Below are 19305 nucleotides of genomic sequence, written 5' to 3' on the forward strand. Positions count from 1 at the left end.
GTGGAGAGGATGTTTCCACTAGTTGGAAAGTCTAGAACCAGAGCCCAGCCTCAGAATAAAAGGAGATACCTTTCGAAAGGAGATGAGGAGGAATTTCTTTAGTCAGAGGTGGTAAGTCTGTGAAATTCCTAGCTTCAGAGGCCAAGTCATCGGGTACATTTAAAGTGGAGATTGATAGGTTTTGTGATTAGTAAGGGTGTCAAAGGACATGAGGAGAAGGCAGGAGAATGGGGTTGGGAGGAAAAAATAGATCAGCCATGATTGAATGGTAGACTCGATGGGCCGAATGGACTAATTTTACTGCTACTTCTTATATATTCTGAAAACGTATTCAAAAAGAGTCAGACACAAGCTGTGGTATAAATGGCGACTTATTTATTGTAAAATCCATTGAACAAGCAAAATATAAAAGCCAACGGCCTGGCAGCATAGACAGAAGGGAGGGTTTATAGAGAACCATGAGATGTCTGAGGCAGGGGAGAAGTTGGAAGTGTCTGCACCCACAGCTGGCAGCTGAGTGAGTGGGCACACTGGCAGTGTGGCGACATCTTACCGCAGGGATATGCCGCAGTGGCAGTCAGCATTTGTTTAGTTTGTTGAAAAAGTTGATGGGTTCTAAACACTTTTGAAGTAACAGAAAGAATTCAGGGAGAATCTTTTGGACCAGATGCACTGAGTGTTGAACCAGCCGCATTGACCGATCATTAAGTGACTGTGACTCGATGCAGAAACAATTGTTCGTGTGTGAACCGCCAGTCCACGGATTCTCCCGCTGGCTGTCTGCACCAGGATGTTTCAGTGCCACTCGTGTCTTCTGACCCAGCCTCAGCGGACATGGAATCCACGTGTGTCAGCAGAACAGGTCAATATGTGTTGGGAGGAGCCCCATGGTCCTCTCACCCAGCGTAAACAACCCAAATGACCCCAACCCCTCGAGGAGTAGAAATAAAATGCTGGTTTACACAAAATGCTGGAGTAACTCAGTGGTCAACAGCGTCCCCGGAGAACATGGATGGGTGACGTTTTGGGATCTTTCTTCAGACTGATCAGTCCGATCCGAAACGTTGCCTATCTGTGTTTGGCAGAGATGCTGCCTGACCCGCTGAGTTACTCCGGCACTTTGTGTCCATCCCATCACACTGATGTTTCACAGCCATTTGTTGAGATACTAAAGCAAAAGCTTGGTCTGGGAAACTGGGATGAGGCCACTCAATCCCGGTCAGGGTGGAGGGAGGTCTCGGGGTTCACTCTGCCCGGACCACCGCAGCAATGAAACAGACAGGAACCCACCAGCCAGTGACATTAGACCAAGCGCTGACATCGTCCCCACCACACAGACCTCCCGAGGTAGGAGGTCCACGTCTTACATGTTGCAGCAAAGCTTTAAAACCTACGCTAAATAAAGAAACTAACAATTACTTACGAATACTTGAAATGAAAAAGACAATACTATATGTATAATGAAGGTATCGCGAGTGAGATTGGACAAGGACAAGGACAGGGCAGGGAGCAGACTGGGTCACATCTGTCCTGCCTGCTGTTGGGAGGGTGGCCATGTGCAGTGGTGAAGGTTTGTCCGGTGTCCAATCCCACAGCGATGCCCTCACAGATGATGCCCCCCGTGCCCGCCCTGCCTCAGGCAGGGACCAGCATTAAGGGCGATGCCCAGCCCCGCTCTGTGCCCAGCTGCTCGCGTTCACTCCATGGGGAGCGGCACCACTCCGGGACAGCTTACACGTAGTTCTTAGCGGCAGACGGATTGGAGCGGGGGTAGGGGCGGTCCGACGACCCTCCTTTGGCGCAAGAACAGGCGAGGAAGGCTCCTCCGAGCATGGAGAGAGCTGCCGCTGCCCAGCCAACGAAGAGAGCCTTGCCAAACTCAAACCTGCAATGGAAAGAGTCTCATAAAGCATGGAACAGTACAGCAATAGGCCATTCAGCCCACAATGTCTGTGCAGACCACAATAACAAATGAAACTAATCTCCTCTGCCTGCGCGCGATCTATATTCCTCCTTACCTTGCATATTCATGTTCCTGTCTATGAGTCTCTTAAACACCACTATCGCATCAGCCTCCACCACGCCCCTCTGGCAGCGCGTTCCAGACACCCACCACCCTCTGTGTAAAAAACTTGCCCTGCACATCACCTTTCAACTTTGCCCCTCTAACCTTCAAGCTACGCCTCCAGCCTTTGACATTTCCACTCTGGGTTCTGACTGTCTACCCTGCCAATGCCTCTCATCATTTTCTATGCTTCCATGTGATGACCCCCTCAACATCTGATGTTCTAAAGAAAACAATCCAAGTTTGTCCAACCTCTCCAATTAATGTTCGAGAGAATTTGAGTCCCCTTGAGTTACTAACCCGTCCCACCTACAACTGCGAGAATCATCTCAAACCTTTGGAGAAAACCAGAGGGTCCCCCCCTATAACCAGGGAAACAGCCTTGTTCAGAAGTGAACAGATCACTACAACCCACTGGTGGCCACAAGACAGAGGAGCAGAATTAGGCCATTTGGCCCATCTAGTCTGCTCTACCATTCAGTCATGGCTGATCTATTTTTCCCCTCTCAACCCCATTCTGCTGCCCTCTCCCCATAAATCCTGACACCCGTACTAATCAAGAACCCGTCAATCTCCACCTTAAAAATACACAATGACGTGGCCTCCACAGCCGTCTATGGCAATGAATTCCACACATTCACCACCCTCTGGCTAAAGAAGTTCCTGCTCACTTCCTCGACACCTTCATTCCCTAGGAGCACAGATTGTCACAAAGGAAGGTCATTGATATGGTACATCATTCAAACAGAATCCAGGGGAAGCAAAGGGGCAAGTGCACAATTTACCAGAGAGGCAGAGGGTGACATTATTTCACTGATCCGAGGGATTGTAGAGTCCTCAGTCAGACTTCCCTTCCATTGACTCCATCTACACTTCACCCTGGCTCAGCAAGGCCACCAGCGTAACCAAGGACCAGTCTCACCCCGGTCACTCCCTCTTCTCCCCTCTCTTGGTGGTGGGCATGTCAGTCTGTGACTGACCCACTGGTCACCTGCACTACACAGACCCCACCACTGATCACCAGTGCCCACTCCGGGGGCAGAATCCACACGTGTGTGTGTGTGTGTGTGTGTGTGTGTGTGTGAGGAGGGTGTGTGTGTGATGAGGGTGTGTGTGTGTGTGTGTGTGTGTGTGTGTGTGTGTGTGTGTGTGTGTGTGTGTGTGTGTGTGTGTGTGTGTGTGTGTGTGTGTGTGTGTGTGTGTGTAGCGAGACAATCTCTCGTCCACCCGTGTTCAAACCTGAACGTTTCAAAGAACATTCCTGTTGTGTCTTGCAGTGACTGCTCCCTGTGATCTGTCTCCAAACCCAGTGTGAACCACCCTCCCAGTCTCCACTCCAGAGCTCTGCACAGCTGCCTGCCTCCTCTAACCCACACCTGGCATGTCTGAACACACTGCGCACATTCCCAAAACATCTGATCACACTGCGGGCCCCAACCCTTCCCAGCACAGCGGAGAAGCTTCCGGAAACTCCCCAGAGCACCATTTACTGAACAACACTCTCCTCAGAAACACTACCCTTCGGCCCAACATGTCCATGCCGATCAACTTGCCCCATCTAAGTTAGTCCCATTTGCCCGCACTTGGCACATATCCTTCTAAACATTTCTGTGACACCCCAGTCACCCTCTTCTCCCCTCTCCCATCAGGCAAGAGATTCAGAAGCTTGAAAACGCACACCTCCAGATTTCGGGATAGTTACTTCCCAGTTGTTCTCAAGCACTGAACCGTCCTCTCACCAGCTAGAGGGCGGTCCTGACCTCCCATCTACCTCAATGGAGAATTTTGAACTATCTTTAATCGGACTTTATCTTGCACTTAATGTGTATCCGTTATCTGTACACTGTGGACGGTTTGATTGTAATCATGTAGTCTTTTCTTTGACTGGATAGCACGCAACAAAAACTTTTCACTGTAACTTGGTACATGTGACAATAATAAACTAAAATAAACCTATTCAAGTGTCTTTTAAATGTTGTTATTGTACCTGCCTTATCTACCTCCTCTGAGCTCATTCCAAATACCTCCACCGTCTGTGTAAAAAAGTTACCCATCAGATTCCTATTAAATCTTTCCCCTCTCAACTAAAACCTACAGTTTTAGACTCCCCAATCCTGGGGGGGAAGACTGTGACCTTTCACCTTATTTATGCCCCTCACGATTTATAAACCTTTATAAGTTGACCTCTCAGCCTCCGGCACCAGGGAAACAGTCCCAGCCTGTCCAATCTCTCCTCATAACTGAAGCCATCCAGTCTTGGCAACATCCTGACAAATCTTTTCTGCGCCCTCTCTTTCTAATCACATCCTTCCTAAACTATGGTGACCAGAACCTCAAACAAAAATCCAGTGTGCTCTAACCTACATCTGGCACAGCTGTGACAGGACTTCCAAACTCCTGTACCCAATGCCCCGACTGATGAAGGCTAGCGTGCCAAACGGCTTCCTCACCACCCTGTCTACCAGTGTCACCACTTTCGGTGAACTTTACCCCTGTTTCTCTCCTTTCCACATCCCTCCCCAGGATCTTGCCATTCACCATGTAAGTCCTGCCCCGGTTTGGTTTTACTAAAATGCATCACTTTGCACTTATCCGAGTGAAACTCCATCTGCCATTCCTTGGCCCACTCTCCCAGTTGATCCAGATCCTGTTGTCGGATCAGACAACCTTCTTCACTGTCCACCTCTTCACCAATTATGGTGCATTCACAAACGTACTCATCTTGCCAGCTAGCTTGCCTTCTCATCCACATCATTAATATAGACGACAAAGAGCAGAGGACCCAGCACTGAGGCACACCACAGTTCACAGTCTCCGATCCGAATATCAACCCTCCACTACCGCGCTCTGACTCCTACACCAAGACTGGATTGTGTACTGGGGAATGTAATAAAAAGGACCAGGAGATGCTGATTTATACCAAAGATAGACACAAATTGCTGGAGTAACTCGTTTGGGTCAGGCAGCATCCCTGGAGAAATTGGATAGGTAATATTTCGGGCCGGGGCCCTTCTTCAAAGGAGGGGGAGCTGGAAGCAAGAAAAGACTGGGGAGCTTCGTCAGGCCAGATTTAGAAATACTTCCAGGAGAAAGACTGGCTCCGTCCCAACACCAGCTCTGCTGAAAACCTCACAAAAACGTTAACATTGTTTAAAGCAGAGATAGATGATTCTTAATTAGTATGGGTGTCAGGGGTTATGGGGAGAAGGCAGGAGAATGGAGTTAGGAGGGAGAGATAGATCAGCCATGATTGAATGGCGTAGTAGACTAAATGGGCTGAATGGCCTAATTCTGCTCCTATCACTTATGACATGACCGGGAGATTATGACTAACTCTAAATTTCATGGAGATTGGATGGGCCAGATATTAAGAAACTGAACTGGGGGGAAGGCTAATCACCATATGATGCCACAGGCTGGCAGTGTGGGTGGCTACTGTTGGGTAGGTCAACATTTGAAAAATGGGACTCATTCAATACAGTAATGGTAGTTCAGGATCATTGTGTTCCCTGGACAGTGGAAGCAAGGAGAGTAAGCCCAAGGGCAAGGCAGGGCGTAGTTTACAATGGGGGAGGTTAGAAAACATTGACAGCTCACAACTTGAGTACCGAATATAGGGCAGATCGCCACGGGAGAGGAGGGCATGGTTGGATTGGAGAGGATGCAGAGGAGATTCACCAGGATGTTGGTTGGGGTGGAGTTTCATTATGAGGATTCTGGAGAGGTTGCACTTGTTTACCTTGGAACGGGGATGGGACTTGATAGAGACATACACAATTATATGTGACACGGATCATGTAGAAGCCTGGTTGGCACAGACATGATGGGCTAAAGGGAGACATAAAGTGCTGGTGTAACTCAGTGGTCGGGCAGCATCTCTGGAGAACGTGGATAGGTGAGGTAGGGGAAGTGGGAAATAAAGTTTGAAGAGAAGAGGAGCAGTACAAGGTAGGACACGGGCGGGAGAGGGGGGTGGGGTGGGGAGTGGGGGGGTTAGATGGGTAGATTGGTGGACAAAGGCCAGAGATGAAAAACAGGTATGAGCCCCATAGGATGAAGATTGTGAAGTTGGAGGAAGGAATATAGGGGGAGAGGAAGGTGAGAGGAAGGTGAAGGTGAATGGGAGAGGAAGGGGAGAGGAAGGGGAGAAACCGATGCGTTCATCAAGGGTTCAGGGGAGAGAGTGAGGGGGGAATGGAAGGTGGGGGTTGGGGGAGAAAGGGCTTGTTTTGGGGGAGAAATTGACCAAATGGCCTGTTTCCATGCTGTGTGTGCATGGCTCGCACAACAGTTAACACTCTTAACGCACACTTGAATCGGCCAGACTGTGATGGCTGGGACCAAGTGTAAGTGGGCACGGTGGGCATGAGCATGATGGGCCGAAGGGCCTGTTCCCGTGTTGCGAGGCTATAACTAATTGCAGGGGATAGGCCACCGGAGGGTTTGCTTACTCCAAGCACCTCATGACAGAGTGTTGTGCTGCCAAGGGGAATGGGAACGTAAAGAGGGAGAGGTGCTCAAAGACCAGACCAAAGACCCGAATCACTCGCAGCTCCTCACACACCTTACTGTGTGCAACATGCTGGGAACTGGGATCTCCACCCCCCATCCCCTCCCCTCCCCTCCCCTCCCTTGGGACCTACTTGGCTTCCCATGTATTTCTCCCCTCCATCCCCACTCCATGCTACTTCACAATGAGCAACTCTTTGAACCTGTCTCACACCTATTCTTCCTCTCTCCAGCCTTTGCTCCAACCACCTGTCTGTCAACCCCCTCTTCCCCACCTGTCTCGACACGCATTATCCTGCCTCTCCCCTTTTCCAGCTTTCTTCCCACCCCCTCACCCATAATCCGACTGAAAAAGTGTCTCGACCCAAAACATTACCTGTCCAGGTCCTCCAGAGATGCTGACTGACCCACTGTTACTCCAGCACTGTTTCCTTTTGTGTATCAACCAGGATTTGCAGTTTGTTGTTTCTATATTGGGATTCAACCAAAAGTCCACCAATGGACTGCTGGCCTGGATGAATTACCTGGCTCTCCGTTCTCAGCGCAAACCCCACCAAATCTGAAACAATTAGTTGGAGTTGTACAGCATGAAATGCCGACCAAGATGCCCCATCTACATTTGCCCCCACCTGCCCGTGTTTGGTCCATATCCCTCTAAAACTGGCCTATCCATGTACCTGATCCACCTCAACTACCTCCTCTAGCAGCTCATTCCACATACCCACCACCCTCTGTGGGAAAAAGCTGCCCCTCAGGTTCCTACTAAATCTTTCCCCTCACATCTTAAATTTATGCCCTCTGGTTCTTGATTCCCCTACTCTGGGTAAACGACTGTTCAAAGGCTCTGTGAGCTGGGAAGTGAAAGCTTCCCCCACAATCCAGCCTGTAGTGTCTGCACTCATTCTTGGTTCCCCTTCCCACACGGGATCAAAGATTTCCGACTCGTGTACTTTTCTCCTGTGTCCGGCGTCCTGCCGTGACTGGGAGCAGGACCCGTCTGGTCACCATAGCCCTAACACAAGCAGGTCCACCAGCCATTGCAGCCCATGGCACCACCTATCCCGACCTCAGCTGCTGCACCCTTGGCCGGTGTTCCACTTCCACCTCTCCCCACTGCCCTGTGCTCCCTTGTAGATGGTCAGTCTCACCCTGAATATACTCTGTAAATCAGCTTCTGCCGACTCTGGGAGAGGATTCCACAGCCAGACAAGCCTGGGATCAGGTCCTGATCATCTGCTGAATTCAGACAACTTTTCTCAACCCCTGCCCTTTCAAATGTCAATGTGCCAATATGATGCCAAGGTCATATTCATGTTGCATTAGCAGAATGAGGCCATTCGGTCCATCGAGTCTATGCTGGGAGTCTACACGGCTGGGAGTCTACCTTTCCCATTCCATTCTCCTGCCTTCTCCCCATAACCCCCGACACCCTTGCTAATCAAGAATCTATCAATTTCTGCCTTAAAAATATCCATTGACCTGGCTTCCACAGATGCTTGTGGCAATGAATTCCACAGATTCATCATCCTTTGACTAAAGAAATTCCTCCTCATATCCTTTCTAAAGGTACGTCCTTTTATTCTGAGGCTATGGCCTCGGGCCCTAGACTCTCCCACTAGTGGAAACATCCTTTCCACATCCACTCTATCCAGGCCTTCCACTATTCGGTAAGTTTCAATGAGGTCTCCCCCTCATCCTTCTAAACCCCAGTGAGTACAGGCCCAGTGCCGTCAAATGCTCATCATATGTTAACTCAATCATTCCTGGGATCATTCTCATAAACCTCCTCTGGACCTTCTCTACAGCCAGCACATCCTTCCTTAGATATGGGGCCGACAAATGTAACCATCTCCGCCTTTGCCATTACCCAAGAAATATGTTCAGTCTGTGATGACTTTGTCTGCACAGAACGGCAACACTTCTCAGAAACGGGAAGAAAGTAAATGTTAAAGATAATGAGGAACTAAAGGTATTTAGTGTTAATATAAAAATAGGATGCGAGACAAATGAGTAGGGGTGACAATCCAATCAATGGCCAGGTGCTGATGATCCGCAGCCCAATTACTGAACAAAGAAGCCATGAAACAAGGAACTGCGGATGCTGGTTTACATAAAAAACAGGATGTGGCGAAGATGTTGCCAGGACTCGAGAGACTGAGCTGCAGGGAGAGGTTGAGCAGGTTAGGACTGTATTCCTTGGAGCTCAGGAGGATGAGGGGTGATCTTATGGAGTGTATGGGATCATGAGGGCAATTGACAGGGGAGATGCACAGAGTCTTTAACCCACAGTGGGGGAATCAAGAACCAGGGAACTTAGGCTTTAGGTGAGAGGGGAAAGATTTATTAAGAACCTGAGGGGCAACTTTCTTTACACAGAAGGGGGAATGGTGTATGGAACAAACTTCCAAGGACGTAGTTGAGGCAGGTACCGTCACAACGTTTAAGAAACATTTAGACAGGTACACCGATAGGACAGGTTTAGAGGGACGTGGGACTAGTGTAGATGGGACATATTGATCGGCATAGGCAGGTTGGGCCGAAGGGCCTGCTTTCACGCTGTATGGCTCCATGAATCAGTTTACACAAACTCTGTGGGAGAGAATTACAGACTGACAACCCCCAGATCAGCTCCTGGTGATTCACCAACCTCAGCAAAAACTTTTCTCAAGTTGCAAATGTCAATGCCATGAGTAAACCAGCCTTGCAACGAGTGTCACAACCAAATATCTCCCTCTTCATTACCCAAGAACTTTGCCGGGCAGAGGTGAAGACAGGGGAGAGGGTGCAGAGTAGAGTGAGGCAGGTTGGAGACTGGGATGACTCTGCACAGAACACCAACACTTCCCAGAATTGGGATGAACCCTGTACACTGTGGATGGGTTGATTGTAATCACGTATAGAGTCATACAGTGTGGAAACAGGCCCTTTGGCCCAATCTGCCCGTGCCGACCAACATGCCCCATCTACACGTCCCACCTGCCCGTGCTTGGCCCACATCCTACTAAACCTCTCCTATCCATGTACCTGTCTAAATGTCTCTTAAAGGTTATGCTTATACCCTGCTAATAGTGTCAATGGTCTTTTCTTTCACTGGAGAACACACAACAAAAAAGCTTTTCATTGCACCTCAGTACACATGACTATAATGGAGTGAAATAAAATCAAAACAAATATCAATGAAAAGGAGGAATTGAATGAATTTAGTGTTAATATAAAAGAGAGAAGCAAGACAAATTAGTCAGGACCACAAGCCAGTGAATGGCCAGGACCTGCTGATCTGCAGCGCAATTACTAAATGAGCAAGTTATGAGGATAGAAACAAGGAACTGCAGATACTGGTTTGCTGAAGGACACAAAGTGCTAGAGTAACTATGCAGGTCAAGCAGCACCTCGTTAGAACATGGATAGGTGATTTTTGGGTCGGGACCCTTCTTCAGTGTTTGTGGGGAACAGGGAGGTGGGGGGAGGGCTTGGGGGGGGAGGCAGGGAATGAAAGCTGGAAGAGAGGAGAAGCAGTACCAAGCCTGGCAAGTGTAGGTTGATGCAGATGAGGAAGGTTATTTGATAGCGGATGGTTGGACAAAGATCCAAGATTAAGAAACAGGTTTCGTTTAGTTTTGAGATCCAGCATGGAAACCGACCCTTTAGTCCCCCAAGTCCATGCCGACCAGCAATCACCCGTTCACACTGCACATTAGGGGCCAATTAACCAACAAACTGCACATCTTTGGGATGTGGGAGGAAACCGGAGCACCCGGAGAAAACCTACACGGTCACAGGGAGAACGTACAAACTCTGCAAAGACAGCACCTGAGGTAAGGCTCGAATCGGGGTCTCGGCATTGTGGGCTAATGGTTCTACCCACTACTGTGTGCCCCCCACAGCTTTCCTTATGGGAGCTGCTGAAGCCGCTTCATGTAATGGGAGTTCCCCCTTGGAATTACAGGCTGCGCAGAAACGGGTCATTCTGCCACCACCTCCATGCTAGCCATCAATACCCATTGCAGCATCTCACTATCCCACCAGTACCCCTCTCTCTATACCTTGTGTCAACCCTCGCCTACAGACTCATTGTGAGACTCAAGTCCACCTCTCCCTCAGGTTGTGCCTCACAGCCACTGTCTGGGTGATGAGACAGGAACGCGCTCCCATGCATTCATCAACACCATCGGTTCCTCTGCCTCATCTGTCAGACCCCCGGCATTAAAGGGGGTGGCACAGTGGTACAGCCGCAGTCTTACAGCACCAGAGACCTGGGTTTGATCCTGACTATGGGTGATTTCTGTACGGAGTTTGTAGGTTCTCCCTGTGACCATGTTGGTTTTCTCCGGGTTTGCTCAGGTTTCCTCAAACATTCCAAAGACATACAGGTTTGTAGGATAATTTGCTTTGGTAAATTAATAAATTGCCCTTAGTGTGTCGGGTAATGTTAATGTTTGGGGTAATTGCTGGTTGGCACTGACTCGTGGGCTGAAGGGCCTGTTTCTGTGCTGTATCTCTAAAGTCTGAAGTAAAGTCTATAGAAATGTAGCCCAGCCCTGGACTCTGCTCACTGCCTCGCCCGCTGATCAGCCCACTGATGTCTTCCTTTGACATCCATCCTTTCCTCACCCCCTCTGCCCCACTTCCCTGCGGCCTCGTCCAAACCCCGGCAAGGTGGTTCGGATCGGGTCAATTCGGGCTTCATTCCCATGGCTTACCGAGTGTTGACTGGAGTGAAGGGGTCATAGAACTCCCGCACGATGTTGTGTCCAAACCAAGCAGTGGCGATCAGTGCCATGAGCCCTGGGAGAGAGGATGGGTCAGTATTTGTGGTCAACACCATGGACATATTAGAGAGTGAGCAAAGTGTGATGACCTTTCCCCAGCCCAGCATTGGTTCATCATCCCCAGCGTTAAACGCAGTGACTACACCGATTACCAACTTACCCAGTTATCCTCAGGTAGTACGCTTGTCTCCAACCCCCCACACCCCCGTCAGCTCACCACCCCCACCACCTCAATTGAACCCAGAATCCCCCTCTCACCCACTTCCCCAACCCTCACCTCCCCAAACTCAATCCAAGCCTGACCTCCCCCTCCTTGCCCACCCCGCAATCCCCCACCTCCCCCCCACACATGCCCCCACCTCCCCCCACACACTCCCCCACCTTCAATCCATCCGTCACCCCCTCCCCACCACCGCAACACGAATCTGGCCAATTCAATCTGAATTCACCCAGAGTAGGGGAATCAAGAACCAGAGGATGCTGGTTTAAGGTAAGATTTAATAGGAACTTGAGGGGCAACTTTTTCAGATAGGGGATGCTGCGTATATGGCATGAGTTGCTGGAAGAGGTAGTTGAGGCAGGTTCTAAAACACCATTTAAAGGACACTTGGACACTTACATGGATAGGAAAGGTATGGAAGGATATGAGCCATACACGATTAATTGGAGTTAGCTTAGATGGGGCACATTGGTCGCCATGGATGGGTTGGGCTGAAGGGGCTGTTTCTAATCTGTATAGGAAACCTGCCAACTTCGTCAACTCCCTAGTCCATGACTCAAAGACATAATTCAGAACACAAGGCCACCTTTACTATTCTCCCCAACCTTCACATGTTCCATATCCCTCCATATCCCTGTGCCCATCTTGGTCAGAATTGATAGGTTGGGCTGAAGGGCCTCTCTCCCTACCCTATAACGTGGAGGGTCATGAGATCAGGGTAGGCTGATATTCTAGAGCAAGGTGGTGTTGGGGGCTCTTGAAGAACATTAAGGTGGGATGTCCCCAGGGCCTGACGAGATCTGTCACAGATTATTGACAGAGGCGAGAAGACATTGCTGGGGCCTAACGAATATCATGGTATCTTCTCTAGTCTTAGGTGAGGTCTCCGTGGACTGGAGAGTGGCCAGCCTCGTTCCTCTGATTAAGAAGAGCATGCGAGACAAACCAAGAGCCTGCCATCAGTGGTATGGGAATGATTGGAGAAGATCCTACTGCATAGGATTTACATGTCCAGAACAGGATATTTATCCTGGTATTGTGTGGAGGGAGGTCAGGTCTTACTAACTTCAGAGTGTCTTGAGGAGGTGACAAATAATGGCCAATGGATGTTAAATACATGGACGTTAATGAAGTACCTGAGATGATGAAGAACACTCCGCCAGCGCCTGCAACCTTCGCCTTCTTCACCTCATCGTCCGCTAAGCAGGTCGTGCACTTCATTCCCGCGACAGCAATCAACAGCGCCAGGCCTCCCAGCAAGATGCTGATGATCATTAGTGCTCGTGTAGCCTGTAGAGTGCCTGAGGGAGGACAGAGGTCAGGCTTTACAGGGGGGCTCTACATTACTCCAGATTTTGCAAATTTTCAATTGGTATATTGTCCTTCGCAGATTTAGGAATTCTGACCCCACTACAGCCAATCCCAAACTCTCCTTTGCAGTCACTGAAATATTCAGCGTGGTGACCGGGATCTACATAGAAATCCTCCACAAACGCCCAGTGAATAAATACACTGTTGATGACTCCTGGTGTTAGTGGAGGGACAATTCTTGCCTTGGACACCAGCAAGGAACTGCCTGCCGGTCCTCAGCTTTCACCGACCAACTTTGCTGAGGCTAATGGGATCATTTCACCAAAAAGGCATTTCACTGTACCTCGGTACATGTGAAAATAATAAACTAAACATATGACTGCACAAACCGCGGTTTAAGTCACACACTATGAGGAACACACTGGGCAATTCCCTACCTGTCCTGAACAATAAGTCATAAAGTCTACTAATACTCTCCTCCGCAGCCTAGCAGAGCTGGTCCTTACCCTCAACAACTTCTCCTTCCACACTTCCTATTTCCTCCAAATCCAAGGCGTAACTTTGGCACTCGCATGGGCCCCAGCTATGCCGGCCTCTTTGTAGGGTACGTCAAATAATCACTGTTCCAGGCGTACACTGCCCTATCCCCGAACTCTACCTCTGCTGCATTGACGACTGCATCTGTGCTGCCTCCTGCACCCATGCAGAACTCACTGACCTCATCAACCTCACCACTAATTTCCATCCTGCACTCAAATTCACTTAGACCATCTCCGACATCTATCTACCGTTTCTGGATCTCACCGTCTCCATCACAGGAGACAGACTATTGGCCGACATCTACTACAAACCTACTGACTCCCATAGCTATCTAGACTACACTTCTTCCCACCCTGCTTCCTGTAAAGACTCTATCCCCTACTCCCAATTCCGTCTACATCGTATCTGCACCCAGGATGAGGTGTTCCATACAAGATCATCGGAGATGTCCCCATTCTTTAGGAAATGGGGGTTCCCCTCTTCAATTATAGATGAGGCCCTCACTAGGGTCTCCTCGATATCCCGCAGCTCCACTCTTGCTCCCCCTCCCCCCATTCGTAACTAGGACAGAGTCCCCCTTGTCTTCACCTTCCACCCCATCAGCCGTTGCATACAGCATATAATCCTCCAACACGTTTGCCATCTCCAACGGGATCCCATTACTGGCCACATCTTCCCATCTCCACCCCTTTCTGCTTTCCGCATGCCACCATCAAGGATCAGTCTCACCCCAGACACTCCCACTTCTTCCGTCTCCCATCAGGCAAAAGATACAGAAGTGTGAAAACACACACCTCCAGATTCTGGACAGTTTCTTTCCGGTTCCTTCAGGCAGCTGAGCCATCCAATCACCAACTAGAGGGTGGTCCTGACCCACCAACGATCTAATTGGAGAGCCTCGAACTATCTTTAATCGGACTTCACTGGAGTTTATCTTGCACTAACCAATACTCCCTTTACCCTAACTGTGGATGGCTTGATAGTAATCCAGTGTCGTCTTTCCGCTGACTGGAAAGCACGCTACGAAAAAGCTTTTCTCTGAACCTAGGTACATGCGATAATAAACTAAACCAAACAGACCGGGCGGGGGCCAGAGCATTCACCACGTGCAGAGGTGCTCGGAGACACTGGCTGGAAACACTCATCTTGTGGGAGATGCCACACACAGAGGCTGTACACAGACTGTGATGGTGGGGCACGGAGGGGGATCATACACGAGTTATTCGCTAAGTAGGGTCCAGTGGTGATTATTGTCTCAGGGCCAGACTCTCTCTCTGTGGCACATGAGTCACCGCCAAGACTGCCAGGTAGGCTGGGTCTGCCACTCACAGTCTCGCTGTTTACCACCAGCGCTGAGAACTGCTCTGTTCTAACCTGCCTTGTGGATGATATAGCAGGTAATTAAACAAACAAATGTAGGATAAATCTTGCATTAACCGTTTAACCCTCCAGGTACGTCTCCCTGGGAAAGGTGGGGCACATCATCTCCTTCCTTGCTGCTATCAGTCTCTCATTTACTGAGGAAATATCTCCCATTCTGCAGAGTTGCAGGGTTACAGGGAAAACGAGGAGGGGGAATGAGGCCAACAGGATTACATCCCCGCGAGTCAGCATTCCCGGATGGGCCGATTAGCCTCTGTCTGTATCATAATGAATAAGTAACAGTGACAACAGCCCTCTACCTATCCCACCTGACCTGTCATGATCTGATTGTCCACTCATCTTTCTTACTCCGCGTGGTATACGGCACATCTTCTTCAGTCTCACTGGAGTTTAGAAGGATGAGGGGGGTTCTTATAGAAACATATAAAATTATAAAAGGACTGGACAAGCTAGATGCAGGAAAAATGTTCCCAATGTTGGGCGAGTCCAGAACCAGGGGCCACAGTCTTAGAATAAAGGGGAGGTCATTTAAGACTGAGGTGAGAAAAAACCTTTTCACCCAGAGAGTTGTGAATTTATGGAATTCCCTGCCACAGAGGGCAGTGGAGGCCATGTCACTAGAAGGATTTAAGAGAGAGTTAGATAGAGCTCTAGGGACTAGTGGAGTCAAGGGATATGGCGAGAAGGCAGGCACGGGTTATTGATAGGGGACGATCAGCCATGATCACAATGAATGGCGGTGCTGGCTCGAAGGGCCGAATGGCCTCCTCCTGCACCTATTTTCTATGTTTCTATGTTTCTAACCCTCGGCTGACCTCCCTCAAACCTGGAACGTTCGAGTAAATCTCTGTCCCCTCCCTGGGAGCTTCACCTCCAGGAGGTGAGGGGTGGACACGAGACTGTGAACTAACCAGTGATTTCCCACCTTGTTGCTTCTGCTCTCACCCTCCTGTTTACAAAGCCCAGGCTCTCAATGCTGTGTTCTCTCGACGTGTCCCAACACTTACAAGTATTACACATACCGACTCAGAGGTATGCGAGTAAAACACATCTGGCAGGACAGGACAGGCATTGCAGTCTTTTGGCACGCTGGCCTTTGGCAGCCAGGGATAAGTAGAGAAATCGCGTCGTAATGTTACAGTTGTACAAAATGGTGGTGAGGCCATGCTTGGAGTATTGTGTTCATCCTGCTATTGGAAAGATGCTATTGAGCAGGAAAAGGAGTTCTGTTGCCAGGGCTCGAGGGCCTAAGCTGTAGGGAGACGTTTGACAGGCTAGATTGGGGCATAGGAGACCTAGAGGTGATCTTAGAGGTGTATAAGATCATGAGGGAAAGTATGAAGAAGGTTCACGTTCAGGAAGAACAGCATATTCCGCTTGGGTTGCTTACACCCAGTAGTATACAAACTCCCCCTCCCCCACCCTCCTTCTCCCCCCCCCCCCCCCCCCCCCCCCCCCCCCCCCTGGGCCCCACCAGGTCTTGATCCAATCTATCCGCTCCTTCTTCACCTCTATCTTCACTCCTTCCTAGCTTCACGATTCACAATTTTATCCTTTTGTATCACACTTTCTGTCTTTTGATCTCTGGCCTTTGTCCAACCAACTACCTATCAAAAAAACCCTCACCTGTATCCACCGATTACCTGCAAGGCTTTGTCCTGCCTCTCGACTCTTCCAGCTTCTCCCCCCATCTCCGCACCTCCTTACAATCAGTGTGAAGAAGGGTCCCGACCTGAAACATCACCTGTCTATGGTCTCCATTTGATATTTCTCAATGGTCTTGGCCGGCTTCACACTCACGCTGTCAACATCCCTTTATGCCAAGTGCTAACTTTACTGAGCGGGCTGTTAGTTGGCAACTCATCAAAGACCCTCGAGGAAGTCCATGTTCACCACATCCGCTGCACTACTCTCAGCAATCCTGCAGTGAGCAGGATTCACATTGCACCTCACTGTACTTGTAGCCAGGACAATAAACCTGACTAGTCAACTTGAATCCATTACCTCATCAAAGTATTCTGTCAGTTAAAAACAATTTGCCTAAACAAATCCATCCTGACTTGCTTTAACAAATCCATCTTGCACCAGACCACTCCCTGCCTGCGCCTATCTTTCTGAGCCATTTTTTCCCCACATTGATAACCGTGTTTGTGAAGTGCAGGGACATTACTGATGGATCCAAACCCTAGGTCTCCACAACCTTCCCGCCACCTGCCAACAACAGCAATTCCACATTTTGCCATATTATTTCCCAGACCGTTGCCCGCCTACTGAACTGCTCCACATCTGTCTGGTGAGCATCAACGTACTACCCTCCCTACCTGTGTGTGATTGGAAAACTTAGCAATCAGAGCTTGAGGGCAATGAGGGCCACAACCCCTGCCAATCAGAAGACCCTGACCCTGGTCAGCCCATGTGTCTTGTACATATCTACACCGACATGTTGCATCCTGCACCAGTCTTCACTTTGTCACTTTCACTTGTTCCAGAGGCTCCAGAAACTGGGTCCAACCCATCTCCTGGGTCACAAGTGTACCATCTGAGGTCGGGGGAGAGGGGGGGAGAGGGGGGGGGGGGGAATTCCAACCCAGGCGGCTCCTGTCCATCCCCCACAAAACCTGGTCATTCACCGGGACTACAGTGCACACACTCACAGCCCTGTAATCCCTCCCCTCCCCACCGCCCCTGTCCTTCAACCCCTTCCCCAAGCCGACAGCCCCCAATACCCAAGTTCCATCCCCCCACCACCCCTCCCACCTCAACGCACCTCTCGACCCGACCTCCCCTCCACCAACCCGACCCACTGATCTCACTCTGCCCCTGCCCCCTCTGCCATGAGACCTCCACCCGCCGCAGGCCTGCTGTCTTCCCCCCCCCCTTTTGGCTCAACCCAGCCCCCACCCTGACAGACCCCAGCACCCACACCTTGACTCCACCCCAACCCACTGCCCCCTCGGCCCAAACCAAACCCCACCGCCCCCCACCCTGTCACCCCCCTCCCCCCACCCTGTCACCCCTCCCGCCCCCTCCCCCCACCCCCTCACCCCTCCCGCTCGCCCTCCCCCACTCACCGCCGAGCTGCAGCATGGAGTCGTACACCTTGCACTGCACCTGCCCGGTGCTCTGGGCCACGCACGACTTCCACAGCCCCTCGTAGATGGCCTGGGCGGTGACGATGTTGTCTCCGGCATAGGACGAGGTCCTCCACTGGGGCAGCGCCGTGCTGGTGATCACCCCCACCCAGCCCAGTAGCGCCAGGGCAAAGCCCAGCATCTGGAAACCCGCGTTCGCCATGTCTGAGCAGAGGTGGGGTGTGGGGGAAGGAGATTAGAGAGAGGGTCCTCATCACCGACCAAACACAACCACTCCCCCTCCTCCAGACCCACATCCCCTCCTCTCCCAAACCACAGAGCCCCCTTCCCTTCCAAACCAACCCAGGCAACCCCTCCCCGCTCCAAACTCAGGTATCCCCCTGACCACCAAATCTAGACCCCAACCCCCTCCTAAACACAAACCCCAGAGCACCATCCCCACCTCCTCATCCAAACCCACACAGAAACCACCTCTGCTCTCCACCCAATCCTTTCGCCCCCTCACTCGCCAAATACAATTCAATTACCCTTCCGCTTTCGTCCCCAGAAAGACCCCCCCCCCCCCAACCTCTCTCCCCCTTCCACATCCAGAGCTCCCCACGCGAGAGGAATAGTCCGCGGATACCACCCAGCCACCCCTTCCCCTCCCCTCCCAAACCTGAGCACGACCACCCTCTGCCAGGTCCGCTCACCCCATCCCGTCCCAGCTGGATGGACAGAAACATCCTGAACAGAAAAACAATCACCCCGGCCCAGCCCCCGGGAGAGGGATCTCACCCCAGCCCAGCCCCCAGGAGAGGGATCTCACCCCAGACCAGACCACCCCCCGGGAGAGGGATCTCACCCCAGCCCCTGAGACTTCCACTTCCACGGCCACTGACCCCCCCCCCCCTCCCTCCCCCTCTCCCTCTCCCCCTCCCCCTCTCCTCCCTCTCCCTCCAAATGCCCATCCCGCCCCGACCCCCGCGGTACCTGGTCCTGGAGCCTCGCCGCGCCGCTCTTGGAACTGCTGAAGTTGCTCTACCACCACGCCTATTGTGCGCGCTCCCGTTCCCGCCACGGACGCGCGCTCCCGCCCCTGCCGCCTCGGGAACGCGCGTGCGCGTGTGTGTGTGAGACGCCGCCCCCAGGTCAGCTAGTTCCGCGCTTCAGCCTAAGGTGGTCGCAGCAAGCCCCTCCTGGTGAAGCCCCTCCTGGTGAAGCCCCTCCTGGTGAAGCCCCTCCTGGTGAAGCCCCTCCTGGTGAAGCCCCTCCTGGTGAAGCCCCTCCTGGTGAAGCCCCTCCTGGTGAAGCCCCTCCTGGTGAAGCCCCTCCTGGTGAAGCCCCTCCTGGTGAAGCCCCTACCCACAGCGCATCTCATGCCCCCCCCCCCTCCTGGTGTAGGGATAGGGTCTCCTGTTAAATAAAATGTAAATT

The 19305-nt window shown here is 51.1% G+C and overlaps 1 protein-coding gene across 1 annotated transcript; it reads right to left on the reverse strand.

Annotated features, from left to right (window-relative positions):
* Positions 1-353: 353 nt before the first annotated feature.
* LOC116979831 (claudin-1-like) lies at positions 354-18979 on the reverse strand. Its single transcript, XM_033031716.1, has 5 exons — positions 18862-18979; positions 17869-18093; positions 12700-12864; positions 11275-11359; positions 354-1885 (listed from the first exon to the last, which is right to left on the reverse strand). The coding sequence occupies exons 2-5, from the start codon at positions 18089-18091 to the stop codon at positions 1732-1734; spliced, it is 627 nt and encodes a 208-aa protein (XP_032887607.1). The 5' UTR covers positions 18092-18093; positions 18862-18979; the 3' UTR covers positions 354-1731.
* Between the last annotated feature and the right edge of the window lie 326 nt (positions 18980-19305).

The sequence above is a fragment of the Amblyraja radiata genome, chromosome 13 (genome assembly GCF_010909765.2).
Source record: "Amblyraja radiata isolate CabotCenter1 chromosome 13, sAmbRad1.1.pri, whole genome shotgun sequence".
Lineage (NCBI taxonomy): Eukaryota > Metazoa > Chordata > Chondrichthyes > Rajiformes > Rajidae > Amblyraja > Amblyraja radiata.

Coding starts and splice junctions, on each gene's coding strand:
- LOC116979831 (XM_033031716.1), bottom strand. CDS start 18,091: ATGGCGAACGCGGGTTTCCAGATGCTGGGCTTTGCCCTGGCGCTACTG. Junction 11,360..12,699: donor AGTGTTCTTCATCATCTCAG/GTACTTCATTAA, acceptor CCTCTCTCCCAG/GGCTCATGGCACTGATCGCC. Junction 1,886..11,274: donor TTCACTCCAGTCAACACTCG/GTAAGCCATGGG, acceptor TTTCCATTGCAG/GTTTGAGTTTGGCAAGGCTC.